The sequence below is a fragment of the Aquarana catesbeiana genome, linkage group LG10, assembly GCF_042186555.1.
Source record: "Aquarana catesbeiana isolate 2022-GZ linkage group LG10, ASM4218655v1, whole genome shotgun sequence".
NCBI classification, from domain to species: domain Eukaryota; kingdom Metazoa; phylum Chordata; class Amphibia; order Anura; family Ranidae; genus Aquarana; species Aquarana catesbeiana.
Window position 1 is genome coordinate 14,024,335 of NC_133333.1, and position 15,421 is coordinate 14,039,755.

The 15,421-nt window shown below is 45.9% G+C and overlaps 1 protein-coding gene across 4 annotated transcripts in view; it reads right to left on the reverse strand.

Annotated features, from left to right (window-relative positions):
- The window catches only part of LOC141110361 (uncharacterized), a 60,501-nt gene that overhangs the window by 9,951 nt on the left and 35,129 nt on the right, over window positions 1-15,421 (reverse strand). For 2 of the 4 annotated variants that reach the window (XM_073601668.1, XM_073601667.1), the window contains exons 4-8: window positions 14,967-15,245; window positions 13,733-13,795; window positions 9,554-9,814; window positions 1,739-1,922; window positions 623-691 (exon numbers count right to left, since the gene is read on the reverse strand). In XM_073601668.1, coding sequence (XP_073457769.1) covers window positions 623-691; window positions 1,739-1,922; window positions 9,554-9,814; window positions 13,733-13,795; window positions 14,967-15,245 — 856 coding nt within the window. Of the gene's footprint in view, window positions 1-622; window positions 1,923-9,553; window positions 9,815-13,732; window positions 13,796-14,966; window positions 15,246-15,421 lie in introns of all 4 variants that reach the window. The other 2 variants (XR_012236280.1, XM_073601669.1) reach the window with 2 other exon arrangements.

The following is a 15,421-nucleotide window of genomic DNA, read 5'->3' on the forward strand; positions in this document are numbered from 1 at the left end:
AAAAAGAAAGAAGTTTGTAAGAAGTCTGTGTGAATATGAGCAGCAAAATTACTTCATTCTTCTCACATTATAAAGAAGAAGAGAGTGCGCTGTATTAAACAATTTTTAACATTGCAGCGTGACGAAAGTGCTCTATCCATTCCGAACGCTAATTTTAGCAGACCGAGCTGTTCCGTCTCGGAATTTCTTCTGAGCATGCGTGGCACTTTGTGCGTCGGAATTGTCCACACACGGTCGGAATTGACGCGATCGGATTTTGTTGTCGGAAAATTTTATAGCCTGCTCTCAAACTTTGTGTGTTGGAAAATCCGATGGAAAAAGTCAGATGGAGCCCACACAAGGTCGGAATTTCCGACAACACGCTCCGATCGCACATTTTCCGTCGGAAAATCCGTCAGTGTGTACGGGGCATTAAAGTTGTGCATGGCCCCTCCCCATGGTGGATTATTATTGGTTTATCATTATGATGGGTAGACTCTCTGACAGGGAGTCATTGGAATGAACGTTGGGGGATACAGGCAAAATACTGCAGTGCCCCCCCCCCCCCCCCTCAACCTATGGGAATGTGTTAGAGGAGGTGCTTTGGTCAGTGGTGGCACCTATAAGAGAAATGCTGACTTGCCTGGCAGTTGAAGGTTGACAACCGATGTATATACATTGGCATTGGTCCCTCACCCGTCGTCCAGATGACCTATAAAAGAAGAGAGAGATGTGCCATTACACAGACAATGGTTACAACCACCTCAAGCAACCCCCATCCTCCTTCTCTTTGTTGTGGGTCATATTATATGGTTTTAGCTCCTTCATCAGAAAAGTGGACACTAGATTAAATTATGTCTTTTAAACCTTATCTCCGGCATAATGATAAACCCCCTCTAACTAATCTGTGGCTCAAAAAAGAAGCCATTTTTACTTGCCTAAAGTCATTGTCACATGACCCTGCAGTCCCAAACCTTAGTCTTCTTTCCTAATTGGTTTACAGCAGGCAAGGTCCTGCATCGTGGATGTAGACACTTGCTGTTGGCTGTCCAGCAATGGGGTTCTCTCAGGATCCAGAAAAGCAGTAATTTCAGTACAAAGGGACTTTAAAGGACCAGCTGGCAAGAGACTTGCATCAAGGCACTTAAGACTTATGTCTACGGCCTCATACATCATCCTACATCGGGGACATGGACACTTCCCATCGGCTGTCCAGAAATGGGTTCTCTCAGGACCCAGAAGAGCAGTAATTTTAGTTACAAGAGGACCAGCTGGCAAAGAACTTGCGTGTCTCCATGTGTGAATGGACAGGCAGAGCAGCGGCTCAGGACCAAGCCTGCTTGGGTGCCCCCTTAGCAAGCCGCTTGCTCTGAGGGCACTCGGCAGAAGGGAGGAATCAGGAACTCCGGTGGGAAACCCAAGAAGAGGAGGATGGGTGGAGGGGTGAAAACCCCCCCCCTCACTTTCTCCATTATCAACTTGACTACAAATGTTTGCAAGGAGTGCTTGAAAACCGTTACAGCGCGCATGCGCCATTTTTCAACCTCTGGAAGAGTGGCTTGGAGCTTTGATAAAGTTTCAAGGTTACATGGTCACTCCTTCAAGGTCAGGCCATGAACTTTGGGACGTTTGGGATTTGTTTCCACTTTTATTATTCTACTCTCTTTCGCCGCTTTTTTTTAGTATTTAACATTAAAACTCTAATTTGACAAATAAAACACATAAAAGAGTAAAAAAAAAAAGAATGTTTGTAACGTGCCTACAATAGCAAACAGATACATATAGGACCATTGCCAGTATGACTACTACCACTGCGGCGATAATCATAGGCAAATGATCCTTTGTTTCTGGCTGTGTGGTGGGAAATGGGTTGGCAGTGGTTGTTGGTGGATTGCAACCGAAATGTTCACTTAAAACTGCAAATTCTTCATCAGACAGCTCCTCTGAAATATAAATATCAGATATAAGTTAATTAAAAAAAAGTAATGAATTAAATAATAAATAAGGAATTAAATACATAAAAATGGGTGTATACAGTACTTCATATTCCCTAGAGGACTGTGGCATGATCTCTGTAGCAGATTACCTTACACTGCCCATACACATAGCAATAAATCATCAATCACAGATGTGACCATTCCATAAAAAAAATAAAGTTTTGGCTCTACAGGTACTATACTATACTATACTATACCACTTCAGCCCCACTACCCCCCTTCCTGACCAGGCCATTTTTTTGCAATAGGGCACTGTGTTACTTTAACTGACAATTGCGCGGTCTTGCGACACTGTACCCAAATAAACTTGTTGCCCCCCCCCCCCCCCCCCACAAATAGAGCTTTCTTTTGGTGGTATTTGATCACCTCTGTGGTTTTTATTCTTTGCGTTACAAACAAAAAAAGACCAACAATTTAAAAAAAAAAAAAAAAAAAACATTTTTTTACTTTTTTGATATAAAACATATACAATAAAAAAAAATGTAAAAAAAATGTAATTTCTCCATCAATTTAGGCCAATATGTATTCTGCTACATATTTTTGTTAAAAAATCCCGATAAGCGTATATTGATTGGTTTGTTATAGCGTCCACAAACTATGGGATATATTTATTTAATTTTTAATTTTTTTATTTTTTTACTAGTAATGGTGGCGACCAGCGATTTTTAGCCGGACTGTGACATTGTGGCGGACAAATCTGACACGAAGTGACACTTTTTGGTGACCAGTGACACCAATACAGTGATCAGTGCTAAAAAAAATGCACTGTCACTGTACTAATAACACTGGCTGGGAAAGGGGTTAACATCAGGGGTGATCAAAGGGTTAAATGTGTTCCCTGGGAGTCCTTGCTAACTGTGTGTGGGGGGGTGCTTTGACTGGGGGAAGACAGAGATCCGTGTTCCTGCTTAGCAGAAACACAAGATCTCCATCTTCCCCTCTGACAGAACGGCGGTCTGCCTTGTTTACATAGGCAGACCGCTGTTCTACCTCTCCGGCGAACATCGCGGGGTGCCGCTGATTGGCTCCCGCTGTGTCCAATCAGGCAGCACAATAAGGGTTTCATCAAGACAAAGGGATCCTCAAAGCAGTGCCGGGACAAGGTCATCCAGCGCCCAGGGCAAAGATGCCAAACTGCGCCTCCTTCCCCAGTTCACGATGTTAAAGTTTAGGGGATCCTACACCCAGCAGTCACTCACTTGTTAAAATCACTGCCGCTGTCACTTCTCCTGTCAGCATTGCAACAGAAGGAAGGCGCCCCCATCCCTACAGTAAACCATTGCGCCCAGGGCAACCGCCCCTTCTGCCCACCCCTTGTCCCGGCCCTGCCTCAAAGCAAGCTTCATGTTTAGTGCTCTCCAGTGGTGGCTGGTGCTCAATCTTCTTGGGGGGGGTGGCCCCCACCCAGAACCGCACCCACTGCCCCCCCTTCCCCCAGTCGCTCGACCGATAGCCCGTCGCCCACCAGGCCCACCACCAGACCCGCATTTACCCCATCCAGGTCATGGCTTTGGCAGCTTCGCCTACTATGTCTCCTCCCGAGTCCCAGTGGTCGCTTCTCCTCCCAGCCAATCGAGTCTTAGGACTCCCGGCCAATCGGATCTCAGAACCAACTTCCTGATTGGCCGGGAGGAGAAGCAGGAAAACGGAAAATTGTATACTCACCTTTCCGTAATTTTCCTTTCCTGTCGCATCTCATGGCAGCATACACCTATGGGTTGTGGCTCCGCCCCCGCAACCTGATAGGACCGCGTAGCTATTAAAGTCTGAGAGAGCCCCTGCCCCAGCATTCTCCGTGTATATATACCTCACCTCAGATGGGTGGGCATTTGTATGCTGCCATGAGATGCGACAGGAAAGGAAAATTACGGAAAGGTGAGTATACAATTTTCCGTTTTCCTGTCGCATCATGGCAGCATACACCTATGGGGAATAACTCGCAAACTGGGTGGGTATGAGCAAAAGATACGTTTTTTATTTAGAAGGTATTGAGGAGTTAGCCTGAATAATTGCTCTCCCAAATTCTACCGTGGACAATCTAGCGGAGTCCACTTTATAATGAGAGATAAAAGTGGTTTTCGAAGACCAAGTGGCTGCTTTGCAGATGGTTTCGGCTGATACCCTGCAGTAGGCCGCCCAGGAGGTCGCCCTTGCCCTTGTGGAGTGTGCCCTTAAGCCCTCAGGTACTCGTGCATTGTTAGATGCGTAAGCTCTCTTAATGATCTTCACCAACCATGCTGCGATGGTGCGAGAGGTTGCTGCTTGTCCTCTTCTAAACCCATGAGGAATGACCAGTAGGTCCTCTGTCTTCCTTAAATTGCTGGTTGCCAGGAGGTAGGCCTGGATATTCGACTTTATGTCAAGCGGATGTGGATCACCCTGTTCTGTGGATAGGGTGGGGAGACATAGTTCTTGGTTAAAGTGGAAAGATGATGACACTTTCGGGATGAAGCGATCCGATGGTTTTAAGACTACTTTGTCTGGATAGAACATCAAGTATGGTTCCTTAGCCTGTAAGGCCTGAATTTCCGATACCCTTTTAGCTGATGTAATTGCTATTAGGAAAGTGACTTTGAGAGTTAGGTCCCACAGGGAAACATTCTCTAACGGAAAAAATGGCTCATGGGATAAGGCTTCCAACACTACTGAAAGATCCCATGTCGGGAAGGAAGGTTTCCTAGGTGGTCTCAGCTTTAGGCAAGCCTTCTGAAATTGGATGATGAGAGGTTCTTGAGCCCATTTCACTCCTGTCATAGCGGATAGGGCTGATACATGTACCTTCAGGGTACTAGACCTAAGACCTTTATCTAGACCTAACTGGAGAAACTCGAGGATCTGAGGAACTGATGGAGATGCCGGGTTCCAGGATTGCTGTTGTGCGACTAAGAGAAAACTCTCCCAGACCCTTTTATAGGTTTTATTGGTCGTGGATTTTCTGGCCTGGAGGAGAGTGTCTATCACTTTCTGGGAGCAACCTTGGACTAAGAACCTAGTCCTTTTAATCTCCATGCTGTTAGATGCAGCCTCTCCGGAAATGGGTGAAGGAGTTGCCCCTGCGACAGTATATCCGCTGTCATTGGGAGTGTCAGTGGTTCTGCTGTGCTCAATTGGAGGAGCGTCGTAAACCATGGTCGTCTCGGCCAAAATGGGAGGACTGCTAGCACTGTGGCTTTCGACCTCTTGAGTCTGAGTAAGAATCTCGGAATGAGTGGTGTTGGCGGAAATATGTACCCCAAACGGAAGTTCCAGTCGTGTTGTAGGCAATCCATACCTTCTGCCGATGGGAAAGGAATTCTGGCTAGATATCTCTGGCATTTCGTGTTGACCGGTGTTGCCGCCAGGTCTATATCCGGTATCCCCCAGGTCTGGGTTATGAGGGTAAAGGCTTGGTGACTTAAGGCCCACTCGTTGTTTGATACAAAGGTCCGACTTAGAGAGTCGGCTAGTTGATTTTGGACTCCTGGGACATACGCTGCCGTTAATCCCGACAGGTTCAGCTGTGCCCACTCGAAGACTGGACGGACTTCCCGCATCATGGAGCGACTCCTGGTGCCCCCCTGCCTGTTGATATAGGCAACTGCCACTCTGTTGTCCAATTTTAGCAGGACCTCTTTCCCCCTGAGGAGGGGGCTGAAGGCTAACAGAGCTTGGAAAGCTGCTTTCATCTCCAATATATTTGAAACCACGTTCTGTGTTCTGAATGTCCAAAGGCCCTGGACTGCGTGATGGCGGTAGTGTGCCCCCCCAGCCCTTCAGGCTGGCGTCTGAAGTGATTATTTCCTGAGGAAGAGGGACTATATGCCTGCATCTCTTCAGATTGTTCAATCTGGTCCACCACCAGAGTGATTGTTTTATTTCTTTCTGGACTACGATCGGCTGAGACAATGATACCCCGTTCCATTGTTTTAACAATGATGCTTGCAGAGGTCTGGTGTTCCATTGGGCCCATTGTACCATTGGGATGGTTGCTGAGAATGACCCCAGTATGCTGAGGTACTCCCGGGCTGGTAGTGTGGTAGAGGCTAATAACTTTCTTGCCTTCTGAATGAGGCTGGGAATTTTTTCCTGCGGAAGTTCCACCGTATTGAGACGGGTGTCTAGTTCCGCCCCCAGGAATATCATTCTCTGAGTGGGCTGCAGATTGCTTTTCCCCCAGTTTATGATCCAGCCGAAGTTTTGTAGGGTGGTAATCAGAATGGATCGATGCAGTAGAAGGGAATCCTGATTGTCTGCTAGCAAAAGGATGTCGTCCAGGTAATGATGGACCCTCAATCCTTGTTCTCTTAGTAAGGCTATTACTGGCAGTAAGATTTTTGTGAATGTCCTTGGAGCGGTGGAGATCCCGAACGGGAGGCTTCGGAATTGAGAATGATGTAGACCTACCGCAAAGCGGAGAAATTTTTGGAATGAGATGTGAATGGGGACGTGCAGATAGGCGTCTTGTAAATCGACGGAAAGCATCCAATCCCCGATATTCATGGCCCGAAGAATTGACTGGAGGCTCTCCATTTTGAATGTCTCGACTAAGATTGAGCGATTGAGATTCTTTAGATCTAAGACAGGGCGTAGATCCCCCGATTTCTTCTTCACCAGAAACAACGGGGAGTAGAATCCCGTTGACCTTTGGGATATTGGAACTTCCACTATGGCTTCCTTTTGTAACAGGTCTTGGACGTACTTTGTCAGTAGCATCCTTTTTTCCCGAGATGCAGGTAATCTGGTTACAGAGAATTGGTCTCTTGGAGCCCGTGTCTTGAATTTCCATTTGTGGCCGAACTGGACAGTGTCTATCGTCCATGGGTCCTTTATTGTATCCGCCCAGACCTGCTTGAAACTCATGAGTCTGGCTCCCACTAAAGCTGGTTGGGCGGACGCACCTTCAAAAAGACTTTTGTTCCCCTGACGCAGGGGTCTTAGACTTTTGGAGCTTGAGGAATGATGACTGGGGATTCTTCCAGTTCCTCCTATACTCTTTTCCGGGCCTGTAGGATCTTGCCTCTCTGTATTTATCTGGCAGATTTCTTCTAGAAACCGGTGGTCTCTGCTGCCTGGGCCTCCTATCTGAAGGGATGAGTCCCGATTTTCCCCCCGTGACTTTAGAAATAGCCACATCCAGTTTTTCTCCAAAAAGGTTTACGCCATCAAAGGGTATTTTGCACCAATTGGATTTTGAGGAGGGATCTGCCGACCAGGGTTTTAACCAGAGCGCCCTTCTGGCCATTACTGAGCTTAACATTGCTCTTGAAGTGGTTTTAATTATATCCACAGAGGCTTCTGCGACAAAGTCGCCTGCAAGACTAAGTTCTTGGAGTGCTTCTCGGCCATCGTGGACCAGCTTGAGATAGCCTTACCGACGGCAGCCAATGCTATTGCTGGCCTGCAAGCGCCACCTGCCGAGAGGTAGGTTCTCTTAAGATCCAGATCGATCTTTCTATCCAGGACGTCTTTGAATGTGACTGCATCCTCTATTGGAAGTGTTACGTGCCTGGCGAGGCGCATTAGGGAGGAGTCGACCACTGGAGGAGATATTAGTGGGTTGACGTTAGGCTCTTTAAGTGGATAGAGTTTTGATAATCTGTTGCTGAGGCCAGTTTTTTTCTCTGGCTTTTGCCACTCATCCTTAATTAGATCCTCAAGTTCCTCAATGAACGGGAAGTTCTCTGGGTCTTTTTTAAGATTTGGAAAGTATTTCCTCACTTTTTGAGGAGTTTCTTTTTCTTCCACCCAGTCGATCGCCTCTTTTACTGACTTCACGAATGGGTCGATCAATGAGAAGTCGAAGCCGGTGGATGCCTCTAGATCATCAGTGTCAGAGAGAGGGTCTGACGTCTTTGATGATGATGGGGCAGTGGATGAGGTACTTTGTATAGGTCTGCTGGCTTCTGGCTCTGCGACTTGTGGTGATGGATCAATTGGTTCTCTTGCCTCTGTTTCTCTGTCCTTAGTTGCCTCAATGAAGCATGTGCGACAGGCCAGTTTGTCTGGAAGTGCTGTAGCACCGCAAATCCAGCAGGAGTTCCCGGGTGGACGGGAAGGCTGGGTGACAGGAGATTTCCTGCGCGCAGGGGATTTTTTGTGGTGGGAGCGACTATGCCTTGATCTTGATCGGCTTCTCCTGCGACTTGATCTGCTCCTCCTGCGACTTGAGCGGCTTCTGCGACTTGAGCGACTTCTGCCGCGCTCTGAGCGACTCTGCCTGTGGCTTGAGCGGCTCCTTCTTGAAGGCTCCCCTCGTCTTGAATGTGACGATCTGGAAGACCTGGTGGGGCTGTTCAATTTAAACAGCATTAGTGAGGGCTCTCTTTTTCCTTCTCTTCATACTTACCCATCATCCCTTCTTACCTAGTAGGCTGGCGATGGTCTACCTGGGCAACGGTCTCCATGAAAGGTGATGAATCAACCTATAATTATATAGGTGGCTTAGCATGCATGGGATAGCAGATAGTAAACAAGCAAAGAAAAAAGCCATCATAGATCTTACCTGGGCGTGGAGATAGCAAGAGAGAGACAGGGTAGAACAGCTGGGTAGAGTAGCAAAAGAAATCCGGTCAAAATTCCCCCTTACAGGCTCAGGAGAGAAGAGACAAGAAAATGCTGACATTACAGCATTTTTAAACTTGCCGCCGTCCTGGGGTGATGACGTCATGCTCGAGCATGCTCAGATGCGCTCTGAGGCCTCCGACGCCATTTTGGAAGCTGGAAAGTGGGATGTCCTGACAAGCTGGAGCTATGGAGACAGACAGGAGGGGAAGTTACCCACAGGTGCACAGAAAGGAGCTGGAGACCGCTGCGATCCATAAACCTGTTTAAGGTTTGTAATGTATTGTAACATACCCCTGAGACCATCAGAGTGGGGTTCCTTCCATTGAGCTCATTTAGAGGCTGTACAGGATAGGACTTCCACCCAGGAGAGGCTAGAACCTGGCTGGGGCGAATGTTTTAGGTAAGGGATGCATGTTTTCGGTCCTTGACAGGTGAGGAAAAAAAGGAGAATGCTGGGGCAGGGGCTCTCTCAGACTTTAATAGCTACGCGGTCCTATCAGGTTGCGGGGGCGGAGCCACAACCCATAGGTGTATGCTGCCATGATGCGACAGGAAAACATTAGCGAATATTAATACGCTAATGTCACACAACTGGGTGGGCTTAGGGCGCCCTAAGCCCACCCTTTTTGAAGCCATTTAGAGCCTCAGGCTTTAATCATGTGCTTCAAAAAAAAAAAAAAACATTGAAATCCATGCATTCAGTGCCCTGTATGGAGATTAGGGGACTGGCTCATAGATTAGGGGGGTGCGTCCCGTGTGAGCGGCCCCCACTGATGCTCTCTCTTTAGCTAAACCCATAGCACTTTGGGATTCCTTTTTCATGTATAAAATGTTAATCTTTAAAACAAAGATTGAATATATGTAATAAAAACCATATATAAAACAACTGTATAACTCCATAAGGCCTTCAAAAACTTAACTTTAAGAATTTAACACAGAGCTGACCCAATAACTATACACATTTCCTTTATCGGTACTTATGAACTTGCAATGTTCCCACCCAATGTTATAATAGTCACACAGGGTTTACATACCGTGACTCGATGGCTGAATGGCAGTTCTGCTCTGTCCATGCTCCATAATTAAGGCCTCTACGGTATTTGTTTTGTTGCAAAACTTCACATTGTAGCCATTGATTATAAAATAGAAAGACCCCTTTGTGCAAGTAAAAAGGTTTGCATAAGGATTGTGGATACATATGTCCTCCATACCCCATTTTATAGAAAATTTTGATATTTTAGAGTCTAAACTCTCAAATGTATAACACTTGTAAGGCTGAGGGGTAATCGCTGCACCTGCCAAAAAAAAAAAAACGAAGAAAAGTTTTCAAATCGCTGTTTCAAAGCCCCACACCCGCTATGTGCGTCCCTCAAACAGTCCCCTTGGCTGTATTATGCTTTTTTTAGAATTTGTACTCTCTTTTTTCAGGTCATCGGGCCAGACAAATGATGCCGCAGGGTCTTCTTAATCTTTGTCACTTCTCTGGGCTGGGTGGTCCTTACTGATCTATAGAGTGGTGCTGCCGTTATATCATCAGTTTCACTGCACCATGGTGATACCCCCTTATGGGAGGGGCCATGATACTCATCATTTATAGTATGTCCTTATTCTTCTAGGTTGTATGCCGCTGGGCAGAAGACTGAGGACATCTTGTGTTGACAAAAAAGAAGTAAACTCCGTGGCGTCACCGCCCCATCATGCTGCGGGCGGTGACGTCACAAGGACATCATCGGATGGCCACGCCCCATGGCTATATAAATAATGGCACATGCTGGAGCTAACATCATTTACAGCAGGAGCTAACTTCGGGAGAAGAACTGGAGGAAGAACTGGCAGATGAAGAAGACAGCGGAGAGAGAAGAACCTGGAGGAAGAACCAGAAGCGGAAGAAGACATCAGTGCAGCGAGAAGAACTGGAGGAAGAACCAGAGGCAGAAGGCATCAGCGCAACGAGAAGAACTGGAGGAAGAACCAGAGGCAAAAGGCATCAGCGCAACGAGAAGAACTGGAGGAAGAACCAGAGGCAGAAGACATCAGCGCAGCAAGAAGAACCAGAGGATGAAGACATCACTGGAGGGAGAAGATATCAAAAGGAGAAGAGACGCTGGAGCTGCTTTAATAAGAGACTGTCAAAAAACACACTTTTTTTTGGGTGAATGGGTAGAGGTACAATGTACCACATACTCATTCACATGGGGGGGCTGGGATCTGGGGGCCTCCTTGTTAAAGGGGGCTTCCAGATTCCGATAAGCCCCCCACAACCACCACCCAGGGTTGTCGGGAAAAGGCCCCAAGGTGCCCTGCCCCAAAGCACCCACCCCCCCATGTTGAGGGCATGCGATATGGCTTAGGGTGGGGGGGGGACGCTTACTCTTTCCCCACCTTTCATGACCTGCCGGGCAGCATACTCCGATAAGGGTCTGGTATGGATTTTGGGGGGGACCCTACGCCAATTTTTTTTATTTTGGCATGGGGGTTCTCCTTGAAATCATAGGTCTGGTATGGTCTTGGGGGGGACCCCACGCAGTTTTCTTTAACATATTTTGGAGTGGGGTTTCCCCTTAAGATCCATACCAGACTCAAAGGGCCTGGTATTGTTGGGATCAAAGTCGGATCCCGTTCATTGAAGTCAGACATGAAGTCGCAGGGTAAAGTTGGATCCACAGTCATACGACTGTCGTGTTGTACCAGTGTGAACCCGGCCTCAACCCTGAAGACAAAGTGCTACAGGGGACAACTCTGGAATAAAAATAAGTAATAAAACCAGAGCTCCCTTTTTTTCAGCATCCGGGGTACAATTTTTAAAAATGGAGTTGCGCTTTAATAAATTGAATATTTGAAACACAATAATATTTTTTCTATTATTAACATTGTCATTATGAATATTATTTTAAAAAATCTAAGCCCTGTTGATTAAAGTGTCTACAGTCAGGTCCATAAATATTGGGACATCAACACAATTCTAATCTTTTTGGCTCTATACACCACCACACTGGATTTAAAATGAAACAAACAAGATGTGCTTTAACTGCAGACTTCCAGCTTTAATCTGAGGGTATTTACATCCAAATCAGGTGAACGGTGTAGGAATTACAACAGTTTGTATATGTGCCTCCCACTTTTTAAGGGACCAAAAGTAATGGGACAGATTAACAATCATCCATCAAACTTGCACTTTTTAATACTTGGTTGCAAATCCTTTGCAGTCAATTACAGCCTGAAGTCTGGAACGCATAGACATCACCAGATGTTGGTTTTCATCCCTGGTGATGCTCTGCCAGGCCTCTACTGCAACTGTCTTCAGTTCCTGCTTGTTCTTGGGGCATTTTCCCTTCAGTTTTGTCTTCAGCAAGTGAAATGCATGCTCAATCGGATTCAGGTCAGGTGATTGACTTGGCCATTGCATAACATTCCACTTCTTTCCCTTAAAAAACTCTTTGGTTGCTTTAGCAGTATGCTTCGGGTCATTGTCCATCTGCTCTGTGAAGTGCCGTCCAATGATTTCTGAAGCATTTTGCTGAATATGAACAGATAATATTGCCCAAAACACTTCAGAATTCATCTTGCTGCTTTTATCAGCAGTCACATCATCAATAAACACAAGAGAACCAGTTCCATTGGCAGCCATACATGCCCACGCCATGACACAACCACCACCATGCTTCACTGATGAGGTGGTATGCTTTGGATCATGAGCAGTTCCTTTCCTTCTCCATACTCTTCTCTTCCCATCACTCTGGTACAAGTTGATCTTGGTCTCATCTGTCCATAGGATGTTGTTCCAGAACTGTGAAGGCTTTTTTAGATTTTGTTTGGCAAACTGTAATCCGGCCTTCCTGTTTTTGAGGCTCACCAATGGTTTACATCTTGTGGTGAACCCTCTGTATTCACTCTGGTGAAGTCTTCTCTTGATTGTTGACTTTGACACACATACACCTACCTCCTGGAGAGTGTTCTTGATCTGGCCAACTGTTGTGAAGGGTGTTTTCTTCACCAGTGAAAGAATTCTGCGGTCATCCACCACACTTGTTTTCCGTGGTCTTCCGGGTCTTTTGGTGTTGCTGAGCTCACAGGTGCGTTCTTTGTTTTTAAGGATGTTCCAAACAGTTGATTTGGCCACACCTAATGTTTTTGCTATCTCTCTGATGGGTTTGTTTTGTTTTTTCAGCCTAATGATGGCTTGCTTCACTGATAGTGACAGTTCTTTGGATCTCATATTGAGAGTTGACAGCAACAGATTCCAAATGCAAATAGCACACTTGAAATGAACTCTGGACCTTTTATCTGCTCCTTGTAAATGGGATAACGAGGGAATAACACACACCTGGCCATGGAACAGCTGAGCAGCCAATTGTCCCATTACTTTTGGACTCTTAAAAAGTGGGAGGCACATATACAAACTGTTGTAATTCCTACACCGTTCACCTGATTTGGATGTAAATACCCTCGAATTAAAGCTAAAAGTCTGCAGTTAAAGCACATCTTGTTTGTTTCATTTCAAATCCATTGTGGTGGTGTATAGAGCCAAAAAGATTAGAATTGTGTTGATGTCCCAATATTTATGGACCTGACTGTATATCACTCGAGGGCTCCCAATACAAATTTGGAGCAACAGGGGAACATGATTTATTTAGGCTTTTAGAGCCAGTTCACATATGTGCAGGGTCGTTTTCAGTGCGATTAAAAGGAGTCCAGTGCAATTTCGTTCACCGGTTCAGGTGCGATTCGGGTGCTAATTTTTAAAGTGTATGACACTTGAAATCACACCTGAACCGGACTGAAAATGGTACAGGACTCTTTTTAAAAAGGCACTGTGGCCAGCCCGCACATATGTGATCCGGCTCCATAGAAAGCAGGTTTGCGACTCAGATGTGGCTCAAAAAGCATCCAATTTGCATATATGTGAACCAAGCCTTAAGATACTCTGTCACTTTTTTTATTAAAATTTACAGAGTCTCTTAAAGGCATGCCATATTGCAAATGTAAATGCAGTACTGGGTATCACCAACAGGTGGCATCCATGGTTCCCCATGCAGTGAGCTTCCTCTCATCTTGCTCACAATCTAGCAGTCTCAGTCAACAGGGTGCCAACCTGTGAGTTTGGGGCTGGGAGTGAGAGCAGTACTTTTAGCCATCCTGATCTTCAACTTTGTACCCCCAGTAGTCCTAGATTAATACCATTCAATTCTTGTGAGTTCAGCCTATTTACATACCTGTTGCTGCGTTTACCATCGCCCATATATTTACCATCAGTAGTAACTTTTTCAAGTGAAATCCTAAAAAGAAATGATAGGTTATTTTATTCAAATTATATAAAAACAATTTGAATCAATTTAGTTCCTTACAATGGAGGAGACCAAGGGTGAGGGTGTAGGGTTGAGGTGTGTGCTATATACAGAGTTCAGGGTTGAGGAGTGTGCTACTCACAGAGTGCAGGGTTGAGGAGTGTGCTACATACAGAGTGTAGAGTTGAGGAGTGTGCTACATACAGAGTGTAGAGTTGAGGAGTGTGCTACATACAGAGTGCAGGGTTGAGGAGTGTGCTACATACAGAGTGCAGGGTTGAGGAGTGTGCTACATACAGAGTTCAGGGTTGAGGAGTGTGCTACATACAGAGTGCAGAGTTAAGGAGTATGCTACATACAGAAAGCAGGGCTGAGGAGTGTGCTACATACAGAGTGCAGGGTTGAGGAGTGTGTTGTATATAGAGTTCAGGGTTGAGGAGTGTGCTACATACAGAGTGCAGGGTTGGGGACTGTGCTACATACAGAGTGTAGGGTTTAGGGGTGTGCAATGCACGGTGTGCTGGGTTCAGATCTCTTTCATAGGCTGTCACTTCAATCCCTCCTGCTTGACTCTGACCTCTGCACCACTCTCCCCCATCCCCCACCTTTGCACACATCACCCTTCACAGCCCTCACCCCCCCCCCCTCCCCTAAAGCTTCCTCGTATTTTACTTACCCAGCCTGCCTCTATTACCTCCAGGCACTGTAAGTGACTCCATCTCTCTCTCTCACTTGGTTGGCATCTGTCCCCGTCTTAAGTGCATGCAAGGCAGGCAGGGATCTGTGAGAGCCTTGAGCCACCAAGAGGAAAGCTGTCCTTGTAAACACAGAGGGCTTCCGTGTTTACAAGTAACAGTGGTGAATGGGGAGCGGAGAGTGAGAGCTGGAGGTGTCAAAACGGAGTTCCGCCCTGTTCCGGCTGAAAAAAAGCCCTGAGTTCAAGGGTCACATGAAATGGCCTGGTGAGCCATATTTGGCCCGCAGACCTTGAATTGGACACATGTGCTCTAAGACATTTGGCACCACCTCCATCACTGCCACCGTCATGGTTATTGCCGTGTTTGTTTGGCTTATACCTCTCATCACATATCAATTAACAGCACTAAACAAAGTTGTTTTCTGAAGGACATGAGGCCTCTATCATATAAAAAATATCACCTACCAAATAGAATACATTTCATTTTCGCACTCAGGGTTCTAAGACATTCGTCCTCAACTCCGTCAGTGCCAACATCATTGCCATGCATGTTCAGCATATACCCCTCTGGAGTTCTTGTATTTTCAGATTTATAATTTTCCTCTGTTGAATTATAAATAATCCCACCCAATAATCTAAGACCTTCGATTCCACCTCCATCACTTCCATCATCATAGTCATCACCATGTATGTTCAGCGTATGCCCCTCTGGAGATTTTACATCTTCGACTTTGGACTTTTCCTCTGTTCAATTATAAATCAACACATTTCTATTAACAGCAATAAACAAACGTGTTGTATGAATTGTTAACTATTTTTATTTTAAATTGCATGTCCAGCCAAATATGTTGGATATAATAAGGAAGGTTAAAGTGTTTGTTACCCTAGAATTTCAAAGCCCTTATATGTGCCTGCTGCTC